The 12,853-nt window shown below is 42.8% G+C and overlaps 1 protein-coding gene across 1 annotated transcript in view; it reads left to right on the top strand.

Annotated features, from left to right (window-relative positions):
* Nucleotides 1-12,853, top strand: part of T265_06950 (hypothetical protein) — a gene marked incomplete at both ends in the record, with an annotated part of 51,547 nt that overhangs the window by 18,773 nt on the left and 19,921 nt on the right. The window contains 4 exons of the mRNA XM_009172353.1: nucleotides 2,401-2,613; nucleotides 3,548-3,644; nucleotides 5,161-5,265; nucleotides 7,842-8,007. Of these exons, the coding sequence (XP_009170617.1) occupies nucleotides 2,401-2,613; nucleotides 3,548-3,644; nucleotides 5,161-5,265; nucleotides 7,842-8,007 (581 nt within the window). The remainder of the gene's footprint in view (nucleotides 1-2,400; nucleotides 2,614-3,547; nucleotides 3,645-5,160; nucleotides 5,266-7,841; nucleotides 8,008-12,853) is intronic.

Here is a 12,853-nt window from a genome sequence, read left to right as displayed (position 1 = left end):
AAGTTAAAAAGGAATGGAGAGAGTGGGCATCCCTGACGGACACCGCTTTGTGTGCGGAAGCTTTTGAAGAGCTCTCCGTACACTCCCACACATCCGGAAGTTTGAGACTACAAAGAACGTATTATGTTTACAAACTTCCGGGACATTCCTTGGTGGACAAGCGTCGAATGCGCCTCGGAAATCCAGGAATACTAGAATTGTGGGTCGCTTAGACGTAGGGCGTTGTTCTAGCACCTGACGCAGTGTGAAGATTTGGTCAACACGAAACCTTCCAGGCCGGAATCCCGCTTTCTGCTATCAAGTCAGTATCTCACGAGCCACCGTAATGCGATGAAGCACGACTGACACCAACAGTCTCGTTACGACCGGGGTCAAGCTGGTCCCCCTGTGGTTCCCACACTCACTACGCGCCCCTGTAATGAGCAGTACAATCTGAAGGTTAAGTGCAGATCTGACTTTTGATTTTAGCAGCTAGCTAGTGGCTGCTTGTGGGAAATGAGCTCCAGTGCGCATTTCATAAATCTGTAGGCACATTCGAACTAACTAGTTGTAGATTACGAATACATGGTTTCATAACGACTAACTGATCAGCACTGTGGCAACTCAAACTTGGAATGAAGCACAACTAGTCGTTCATTCATCGGATTAACGCCACGTGATTACGTTCTAACTGCCTCCTGGGGTGATGACTCCGTTAACAGAAGATTCACTCATCGTGCGAGTATCGTTCTTTCTGATCTATTTAGAGTTTATTGATATGATTTGATGAGTGGGGTGTCTTCAATCGAAATGTCTCTCTGTGAATTAAGCCAAACTATGTGAAAAGACAGGGAAGCGTTTTACAACAGCTTCAACCTTATTGGGAATCATCATTGATGTGTCTCCTAAGAATCTCCGAAGGGATTCGAACTCATAACCCTCCGGCTAGTAGGTGAATACCAAAAGGATCTGACCACGGCTCTTCCGGGTTTTGTCACAAGGGCAGGGCGAGGATGATATATTTTTCGAGTGGACTAGTTACTTGAATGTCCGAAAATTTTGTTTGTTCACAACACAATGACAGTAAAGCTGTTGACGAGTTCTAGTGTTGTTAAATTCTTGGTTTCTCAGTCTGATAATATTTTCATGAGTTATTGGGATTAATCGATCCACACATCATGTCATCATCATTCAAACGCTTATTTTTTTGAGCTCCGTTGTTTCGCTCTTTTGACCACAATATGTTCCAAAACTAACCTAAAACAGGGATTGCAGCGTACACAGCTTTTGTAATTTTACTTGATATTCCGTCATGAAATTGAGGCGAGGACCGCTGTACAGCTATTCCATTCATATTGAAAGTCATCATCAATACGCATCTCACGAAACTCAGTTTTGAGACCCGCAAACGTCCATCCACGAGTGGCAGCAGTGTGGTGTGATTCGTTCTCACTTAAACAGCGCTAACATCATGTCATCATCATTCAAACGCTTATTTTTTACGAGCTCCGTTGTTTCGCTCTTTTGACCACAATATGTTCCAAAACTAACCTAAAACAGGGATTGCAGCGTACACAGCTTTTGTAATTTTACTTGATATTCCGTCATGAAATTGAGGCGAGGACCGCTGTACAGCTATTCCATTCATATTGAAAGTCATCATCAATACGCATCTCACGAAACTCAGTTTTGAGACCCACAAACGTCCATCCACGAGTGGCTGATCAGCAGTGTGATTCGTTCTCACTTAAACAGCGCTACTCATCTGTCAATAACGGGAAGCACATCACGTGGTCAGTTATTGACTAGTTCTCGTAAGGAAGTTCCACAAATCCAGTAAATTTTTCCTACCTCTAAGCTACTTATTACTTCATAGTAGTGGAGGAGATTCGGCAATATTCAACATAGATTTCATCCTGTCAGTGAACCAACTAATTCATACTTTTTTGAGTGTCATCATCACTGCTCTTGTTTGCTACTCTTCTTTAACCAGGTACTCGGCGGTGCAAGAGTAATTATATTCGTCGTAAGTGGTGCGGCCCCTGAGAACGTTTGAGGAACACTGACGCGAGAACATAAGTTGATCACCGTAAACGACTGTTGACAGCAAATCTACTCACTAGCAATTCTTACAGGTTCCGTTTGGTCCACACACGTATGATCACGACCTACATACTTACCGAAATTATCAGTTTACAACACTAGTTATCGGTGCTACCCTTTTCCTGGGCTGCGAAACCTTACTTCATGTTCCTTCGACATACATTTTGTCCTCAGGTAAACCAAAACCGATGTAATGGTCCAACCTGTTTACTATATTGTTCTGAATTCAGTACCAGACAGGGGTGATCACGGACTACACGTGACTTCTACTCTTCTACCCATTTATCAGCATGAATATCAGTGCCTTCCTTTTCACAGATCTCATAAACTGCCACCCAACGCTTGTGCTTCCATGCGCCTACTCACTGCCTTTCAACGCGTGGAAGCTGTGGTGTGCAACTCCGCAACTGAGAACCGGACCAGATGGGATCAAACGTGAACATCCACTTACATGTCTGGACGGGATCCGATTCTTCGCCATGGTCTGGATCATATTCGCTCATTGTTCTGCGTTCAGTGTTCTTTCCGCGAGTAGGTTTAAACTTGTAAAACGGAAGTTTTATTGGAACCGGACATACATCTAATAAACCATGCATATATTATAAGTTCGATACCATAGTCTGTAAATGATAATGCATAAGAATCCTACGTACGTGTGCCTTGAATACCCCATGTTTCATCAACGAATACGTTGAGATATGCGTACAATGTGCATACGGCCACTGGCAGTTTAGGCTGGCATGCCCGAAGGCATAAACCCGATCAATAATTAAAACCAAAAATCTGATTTGTCGGTCGATTTAACCAATCCGATAGAACCTCTATCTCTGTATATTGCCTGTAGTAAGTCCGACGCCTTTTGAGCGCATGAAATGCACGACAGTACCAGCTCCACCCAGCGCGATAAAATGTATACATATGTCTCAGCTGTGTTTACGAGCATAGCGAGTTTCTGAAGCATCCTATGTGGAAATCCTGAAAGGCTTTTTCTTAAAAGATTTTTCCCGAAAGCATTTCGTGCCGCTTTTTAAGCAGACGGTGTTTCACCCTTAAAAATACCCCTTTAAGCAAAGAAACTGAAACTGACAATAATCTGGGATGCACCAAACTACTCATTCAAAACTAGTAAACAATGATGCTTCGTCGATTTTTTCAGTTTCCGATACCACGACTGCTGAAGATTATTCAAAATGAACTGTTCAGCAGCTCTCAGTCTGTGGCTTCACACTGAGACCTTGATCCATTTTTGGAATCATCGTTTATCTAAAATGGTACGGGCATATCTTCATGGGGTTCCGCCAGGATTGTATTCATTAGATAGGCCTACAAAGAATGGTCACGTGTACCACGTTTAACAATTCTGTTAGCACGAAAACAAACGCTCAATCCTGGGCAAAACCGTGTGAATATCTGAAGTTTTTGTTAAGTTGTTACCCTTCCGACTGATTCGAATTGTCCTACCTAGATAACCCGATTCTGGCTGCTCAGAAAATCTTCCATGAACCCAGCGCAGAGGTCATTATGGTTGGCACGTTATCGGTCGACATATTCTTTTTCATGTCGTAAGTTTCACTACTTGTTGGTATAATTGAATATTCCATCAATTAGTATTGAGTAGTATTAGTTGAGTATTTTTGACACATAATTGTGTGAATTGTATGGCTTGAAGATGCATTGTGCACCGCAACAACTCTGTTGCACGTTAGCCAGAAGACTGTGCTTTTTACTGCAGACTGCAATTTTCTTCGAGACGAGGTTCCCTATGGCAAATCTTGCCACGCGAGGCGTGCGAGTCAATAGAGAAGCAAACCAATCATCCAGACAGAAAATCAATGTCTACTATGGCCACTCGTCCAATCACGTACAAGTATGACACATGGCGTCTGAGCGATCGATGGGCGAACCAATCAGGTTGTGCACGACACGAACTGCGCATAGGCGCAAGCCCCTCTCAGGGCTCTCAACAAAGGTGAACCTATCAAGGTGTCAGAACAATCGGTCATTAGGTTGCGTTTATTGTTTGATCCTCAAATAGTCGATGATATGCTGACCGACTTTGACAACTGACTTGCAAACCATTTGTGACCATTCACTGAGCCAAGCGCGCACTGAAGATGACTCCACTAGGGAATGACGATACGTTTACAGGTCAAGCCAGGCAAGCAGGTGAAATCTACATGAGTAACAGGAAATGCACTAGAGCCTAGTGTCTAAATGTCATATGCGATTGATCTACCTTATCGACTGTCCAAAAGCAAAATAAATTAGAACGAAGGCTAGGGCATCTTTTTGTATGGTTTTCCAATTATTACAAAAGATGAAGTATACGTGAGTTGAGTCGCTGAACAGTATGGACAATTTTGATCGAACCGGTGCGAAAGCTGTTTCTGTTGGAAATAACTTATCCGAGGAAACTTATGTGAGAAACATCATTTGCGATTGGTTGAAGAACCGGCACTCTGTTAAAGCACACAAACTTTCGTGGCTCTCATCGCGATGAGCTTCTCTGGTTTTAAAAACCTTGTAAGTTCTAGATTGCATTAAGCTCCATCCAAAATTTCACCCAAGAATCCGTATCTAAAAGAAATTTTCTCGTCGATAAAGTTGGGTCCATTATTTTATTGAGCAACGTCAGTTCCCGAAATAAATGACACACTGTGAGCTTTGTTGGTTGAAAATAGACGCGCAGGAAACACCGCTTTGAGACGGAGAGAAAAAAGCTGGATAATGGAAAAACCGTAATAGTGACGCCAAGTGATCGAAAGGGAACCCGACAACACCGGCAGAAACGATTGGTCTTACTATGTTGGTACTTTCTATTTGGGGGGTTGGAAGCTACGGGACTGTTAAATTGAAGAGTGAAGCAAAACGGGAAAGATGTGTATTGCAACAAAACGTGTTCTTCTGTGACTTATCTGTGTCCAACCACAAGTGATGACTCAATAACACCCTTTTTCTAACCTGGGAAATACCTAGTGTGTTACCATTCAATGAGTTGACACTACATATTTTTCATTTGTATCGATCCAATTATTTCATTCTGTGATCGTCTGTTTTTCCACTCTTTTCATCATTTAGTGGATTACTGACTACCTACATTACAATGGAACGGTTCTGGCACGTGAAGAACACGGCAGCACGAGTAAAGTTCTGGGCCATGTACGTCGTTCATCGATTCATACGGTGAGTTTTCCTGTCTGGTGATAGAATACTGTAATCATGTCTGAGCAGCGCTCTTCCGAAGATTGTCTACTCTTTTGGAGGTTGCCCACAAACCAGAGAACATCTTGCTAAGGATACCACCAAAACCAAGAAGGAAATGGGTTCCAGTGCTAGGATCACGACAAACTGGAAGGAAGCCATCCACTGGAATTCATTGACACAAGCTTTCGACTAAAAGACTTGATTAATTTTCTCTCATTTTCATGCACAAAGATCAGGTAGGACACGAGTTCGACTAGAGTGACGTTTGCATACCGGCTCAAGCAAGAACAAAGAACGTGAATCTATGAAAGCTTGATACTCCACTAAAGAAGCTATCAGTAAACAGATGGAAACTGACCAAATTTACCAATCACCAAGTGCAAGGGAAGGCCGCATTCATAAGAAACACGACGAGGAACTCGCAGAAGATTAGGAGAACAAGATTCAAACGGACACATCAAGTTACTCGTAGGAGACGCCCAGCCAATAAATTTAACCGTCAGATTAACCGGCGGACGCAATGAGACGAGTCGTTACATGGAGGATGTAGGGCGTTGCCATCAAACAATCAATCCAGAGAGGTTGAGACCACAATGTAGTGAAAACTAAAAAGGAGCAGAGTAAAGCAGTGGTACAGACTACCAGCTCAGGGATATCCAAACGACTCAATGTGAAGCAGGCTACAACGCTACAGAGATCACAAATGGACCAATGGGTGCACTAGAGAACTATCTTTTAATTAGCCAATCACTTTGAGAGATAACAGACAATCTTCAGGCATATATACGGGCAAGCAGGCAAGGACGAGGTACGCGACCAGCTGTGCACAAATTACGTTTCTTCGTATATTGATGAAATGTTTGTAGATCATTTGCCAAGCTCGGTGAACAGATCAAAGCCACATGGATCAAAAACCAATTAGTGTTAACTTTTCAGAGGGGTTTGGTAAACAATCGGTGGATTTATTGCTGGCCCAGCAATAAACCCACCGATTGTTTAACAAACCCCTCTGAAACGATGACTTTCCAATCGGTCCCAAACATTTTCCAAATGATTCAATTAATGTTAAGTTATTTTTGAACGACTGTATTTTCAAAGTACACCCCCATGCATACTATTCTCATTTGGAAGAATTAGTCTGACCTTACGCCGGATATACGGGCTTTTCCCACAGATGATAGTGTTTGTTTTCCCGGTAATCTGGTCGCAACTACACCTGGAAGCTACGTTTTTAGTATGGAAGTCAACTCAGTTTACCACTTGTCATTCTCGATGCTTACATGGAGGGTTTAGAAAACTTGCTACAACCGGACATGTTTTTGTCCCTTGGTTACTATCCATCAGTAGTGAATCCACTCTCTGTTCGTAAAATTTCAAAGCATCCTAGCGGCAAATGGAGTAAGAGTGAGGATGTATACAGGTGAATTTTTTTAGAGGTTTGTGCATCGTAAATTATGGTATGGCATCAAACGAATGGAATAAAATTGATGTGATGGGCAGCTTATCATTCCAGGAACGTGCTTAACGATGGTAGGTCAGCTTTTGACATCTATCGAGATATTACATGAAACGAGTAGTTTTGTGTAAGACAAAAAAGATAATGGTTCATCTGTGCCTAACTGCCATGCCACCCAAAGCAAGCACCACAGCTGAGATACTAGAAGGTTGCCCAAGCCTAGACAGAGGAAGTCATGGGGCAGAGATCGGGTCCGAACCATAAACCTTACGGTCAGTAAATTTGCGCTCTAAACACTGAGTCATGTCGCCCCTGTAGCTTTGAATAAAACAGGTCATCCGTTGGTCATATTCATTCCAAATCGAGATCATCTAGCTTGAGAAAGGGAGCCACAACAATGTTGGATAACAGGTCTCCTGAGGTGCAAGCTAATGGTTCTCGATAGCCTCTGGTATGGCGTAACCTTCAGCTGTGTGCAGAATAGTAAGCTCTCACAACTTTGGGTTCTTATGAAAGTTCTTGCAACATCACTTGGTGATTATATTTTCGGTTGCTATGGGTAAATAACTTTACTGAGGTAAAATTCTGTGTATGGTCAAACTCTGGTAGTTTTTTAAGACTGTTTCTTGTCTTGATTGTGGCACACATGGAAGGAAAAATTTTTGAAACCTGTGGCATCGGATAGCATCCATATTTACTTTGACAAGAAAACATTCCATGGGTTTTCCGTACTCGTATCTTCTGGTTTACCTCTGGATTTGATCGTCTTTGGTGGGCCCCTCCAAATGGCTTAGTCAGAAAGGGACTGTCCCCACGTGTGCCTTTCGAATACCAGACTTTGGAGGTTTAAACAGGGCAGGTTCACGCAAACTCAACTACCAGATTCTACCGTGCCACATGTTCAGTTTAAGCGGATGGAAACTCAATCACGTGGCAGCTATAAAAAACGTATTTTAATGCGAATCTTTTGAGGTTCATACGTGTGAATTTTCTATAGGACACTAGTGTTACATGGATCATCTTGACAGCCTGTACACAATACAAACTCTAAACCGGCATCCCTTCTATCAGTCGTTGACAAATTTTCCGTCTATTCCAGACTAACCCCCATGTACATGCTGGTGTTGATTCTGTACACGGGTCTTTTCATTCATTCGAACGATGGACCGCTTTTTCCTCAAGATCCAAATAAGTCGGATATTACGTTTTGCAAGAAAAACTGGTATGTGACGTACCTAAACAACCTAATCAGGTCTGACGAAACAGTAAGTTTATTTGTGGATAAACAAAACGATGGGGTTTATTCACATCTTGTTTTTCGTCAGTTTGCCAAACTTCGTAACTCCTGCGGCTAAAAGTTCTTCGTGTTCAACTGTTTTGACCTTTTTATTCAGTCTACACTCAATTGTGATTGAAAAATTGGAAGAGTCGACTCCATCGCATATTCACTTTCGTATGAAGTCCTCTCCTTCAAACTAATCACCGGTAAAAATGCTAATTTTATATACTTATGTTTGTTGTGTATGGTATGAAGGCGAGACGGCTGAATTGTTAGAGTGCGAATTTACTAACCGGAAGGTTCATGGTTTGAACCCGACCTCTGCCTCTCCACTACCCTAGTTTATGCTTAGGCAACCTGACAGTATCTCTGCCCTCGTGTTGCTTTCTGGTGGCATGGCAGGCAGGGACCAAAAGGGTGTCACACCTGAACGATTATTACTTATCATTGTATACGGCAAAGTGTGCTGAGCGTAGCATAGTCGTATGCAGCTGGATGCTGCTCACTTGTGTACCCAATCCAGAACAAGTAGCTCAATCCGCAATGAGTAGAGGCGGCTCATTTTAAGGAACTCTTTTACGGAACATAGTAATAACCAGGGAAAAACTAGTTTGAATCTCGCATCTTCAGCGCCAGCCGGGAATTTACACGCCAGTTGGGGTCTTGCCCTTCGAAGTATGTACGTTTCCTTACCGAGGTTTCTCTGGAGAGGTTTACATTGAAATGATGACATCAAGTGCACACTTCACAAAATGAATAATTTTGTACTGGGCATTCTTACACATTCTTATACTGAGACTAATTATAGAGTCCCCACGCTCAGTCAGATCGCATGCGTACGGCACAGTAAACAAAACTGGTCTCGGGGAAATGATTATCTATGACATTTGCTTTCGAGTTCCCAAGTTCGCTTGGCTTGTGCAATGCACTAGAAGCTGTCCAAGACTTCGCATCCACAAGAATGCTTAGGTCTCGAGTTTTTCGATCACGATTTGAATATATTTTTTGCAGTTGGCGACGTCTCGTGAGCTGAATTGTTGTGTTGATCCATTTTCCATCGCACAGAGACACTGAATAGCACTGGGTGATTGGATCCAAAGGTCCTTGTTCTGGGTCAACGTTGTGGACTCTAAACTCAACAGGAAGATTAGGAGCGATTTATTTCCGCTTGTAACCTTGACGAACAAAATCATGTGACAGTCAGATATGAATGAATTAAATAAGTGTCACAGAAAGCATCAAAATTTAAGGCTGAAATGCTACAAGTGCGCCAGACGATTTGCCGGAAAATGCAAGGGGTGATTCAGGTGAACTCATAAGTATCCAGACACATTTTATTAAATTCAGGTGAGCCTAAGCAAACCTGTTTTTCACTGAAGTTTTGCGTGGCAGAGTCAGGCTGCGAATAGGATTGGGACAGATGCTGGAGAGTTCCGCGTGCGTCAAACGTGAAAAAACAGTGAGCGAGCACCTGAAATCGGCTGGTGGACGCTGAATGGCCTTCAGCTGAACGTAAAACACGGTAAATTAAAAGAAAGAATAAACAAAGCTGGCTGTTAGCAGGAATGGAGACTTATCTANTGATTGATTGTGCGGAAAGGTCCGATAGCCGTTAAGCCATACAGTTGATAGACGCGCATCACCTGGTGAAAGCACTTCTGGAGTTTATGTAAACTGCTTAGATAAAATGATGTCGCAACCATCTTGGTCACTATCAAGAAACGCAAAGGACTGGTTGTGAATTAATAAAAACGAGGATTCAGTGTAAGATGTGCGCTGTGGTGATTGATATTTTTCATACACCAGAAGGTCATCTTTGCAGGGTAAAAGTAGACAGAGAAAATCGGACATGACTTTGAGAACTGATATTGGCTGTAAATCTCCAGATGATCACTGGATTTGATCATAGTAGGGCGTGGAACAGAGTTAGTTTCCGTCCAGAAAGCACATGGTTTGCACCAACCCACAGGCCACCAAATGAAGGAATCTGCGGAGAGACTATTTTGTTGGATGTGCACGGATTCTTGAGTCCCGAGAAAGAAAACAGTAGAGTGGACTGCGCCGTCTCCTAGGTTGCATTTTAGCCAGTCTCAGTGCTTAACTAGGTCACTTTTTCGAAATCTTACTTTGCCTGTTAAAGTGCGCACAGGTAGGGAGAGTTTGCCACCTAATATTCAAGCGGGGCACACAGATCGACCGATCAATAGCCAATTAACGTAAGTGAGCCACTTACATATGGACACAATACCATCCATTGTTTGCAATGAAGTGTTTCGATCTACTCATTGCTTTTGGCTATGGAGCAGAAATGTGGCCAAGAAACCTTTAGGAGTGAAATATACCCTTATGCACGTATATCGATGTACTGAACCAATGGAGAGGACAGATTCTTGAGTAGTTGGTAACCCAATCGCAGCTTGCTCGTGTACTTATTATCCCCCATTGTTCATTGTTGGAAAAGACATCCCAGTCTGCAGATTCCGACCATTTTGCCAGTAGCATCAACGTCAAACATGGTGTACTTGTGAAGCGTATTCCTCAGTCCTTTTTTACACTTAGCCAGTGTTGCTCTGTCCGCAGAGGGACTGCTGCAAAGAAAAGATGGGTAAATAATTGCTTTTTATTTCTTACTGTCTGTGAAAATGCTACTAAAGGAAGTTTCATCACTTCTGGTTTTGCCTCTCTTATTCGGACGATTTAGTCTAAACTTTGCCGAGCCCATCCACTAAGTATGCTAGACCAGCCTGAATCCGAAAAAATATTGGTCGTGTTATTGTGCCCGTTCGTAATAAGTAGCTCTACACCTACATCTAACGGGTTTTCATTCCTCATTTCGTGTTACTGAGCAACATAAAACGGTAGTTGCAAGGAATGCACTACTTTTGAGGTTGCTGAAAATACTTCGACAGCCCAACACCGATTTTATCCTTCTTGGGAATGCGGTGAAGATGCAATCCCCAAATTTTAGCCGTAACCTTGAGATTCAGTTAGAATTATGTTGGGTCTTCCGCTAAAACCAAAATAATGTGTACTTGTCGAACTGTACACAAGTTGGGTTCAAGAGGAACTCGGGAACTACGCCTATTTGGTGAGTCTCAAGACGGGTAAAACCACCGTGGGTTATAAAAGCTTTTCCAGTATCTTTATGAGTAATGCATTCCTTCGAGATAAGGTACCACGAAACCCCGAATATCGTGCAAACTGCCACGTTAGGCGGCGTATTCGGTTGGAGAATAGTGTAGACGAGATTGATTACACGTTTGAAACTGTTCACAAGGTTGCTAAAACCTCTCCGACAGCCCACGACCGGTTTCACCCTTGTTAGGGCTCATCGGGTAGGCGCAGTCCCTCAGTCCCTCTTGTCCCATATTTAACTGGGATTCAGTTTAGTCTCCAGCAAAAACAAAAGTGACATGCAAGTGGGTGTATTTGTCGAAAGGTGTCCAATTTGTTTCAAAGTAGGACATAAGGTTGACGGAAGCTCAGGGGCTACTCCCACAGGATGAGCCCGAACTGAAAAAGCAAAACAGGTCTTTGGCTGCCGAAGAGTTTTCAGCAACTTTGTGAGTAGTTTCCTTCGAGATAATACTCTGCGATGTCTCGAATTTCGTAGCAACTGAAATATGAGGTAGCCTGTGTACAACACAATCAGTCTCTCATAAAAACCTGAGGGGTTTAGTTTGGTTTTCTGTTAAAATTACTTTGCGAGTTGGGGCATTTTTCGGACAACCGAAGGGTTTTGTCAGCAGGGTTTGGAATATTGACATTCAGGGTTACCTTGGCCCGTTTGTCCATCGACGGGCATATTTTTGAACAAATTTACTTCAGAAAGACTTTGTTACTGAACTGCAATTAAGTTTGCAACTTGTTCAACGCTGATCGGCATGAGATTACGTCATGATAGTTCAATAATCCTAATAGTTAACATTTTTTGGTTAATCTTCAGGATTTTTTCTTATTCTCCCAAGATTACTCACGAGGAATGGCCCTACTGGTTGCATTTATATTGGATGCACCAGTAAGTGTTGTACATTACTGACGGCATCCAGCTTGATTGGCTTGGTGCACACCACTATAGATGTTAAAACATGTTCTCAACCTCTGTACATTTTTTTAGGTTTGAAAGTTGTTATATCTGCTGATTCGCCAATCTGTGGTATTCGCGCTGACCCACCTCCAGTGCTCAGTTCCTGAAAAAAGACTCACAGAAGGGAACACAGTAGCTATATTCCGAACAAGCGAGTGCGAGAACGTGAGTGCGTGCCAGTGCGAGAGCAAAAGTTACAACGGCCCCGCGCTATTTAAAGAGAACTTCCTGACATTGATCCAGGCTGTCTGATAGGCGTTAGTGAACACCGATCTTGCCTTTATGAAATGCCTGAACGCTGATCACATTCGGTCTTGCTTCTGTGGGGTGCATGAGGACTTAATGGCTTTTGCTTTGAATGATTGGCTGGCCTGGATGCTCGCCGGCTTTCCTGTTGAGATTTTGGTGGAGCAGTAGGTTCCGGGCGTTCTGAGTTTACATTCAGGAATCTGACCTTCGTTCTACGCTTGCATTCTTGAGACACTGTCAGGCCAGTGCTCGCCAAGATCTTCTGTTTCAGTTCCAAACAATAGATGCCCATCCAGAATCTCATATTGGCAGTTCTTTAGAAGATATACTGCCGACATGCAGTTGATATGAGTAGTGAACTAGGGTTCTACTGGTTGTTGGTTTCTATTTTCGCAGATTTTTATTATTGCGGTTTACTTAACTGCTAAATTATGGGGGACTGAATGGGCTGCTGGAGGGGCCGTTGTGACGCAGATTTTGAATTGTAAACGTACTC

This window comes from Opisthorchis viverrini (genome assembly GCF_000715545.1).
Source record: "Opisthorchis viverrini unplaced genomic scaffold opera_v5_152, whole genome shotgun sequence".
Classification (NCBI taxonomy): Eukaryota; Metazoa; Platyhelminthes; class Trematoda; order Opisthorchiida; family Opisthorchiidae; genus Opisthorchis; species Opisthorchis viverrini.
This window is presented reverse-complemented; position numbering and strand designations above follow the sequence as displayed.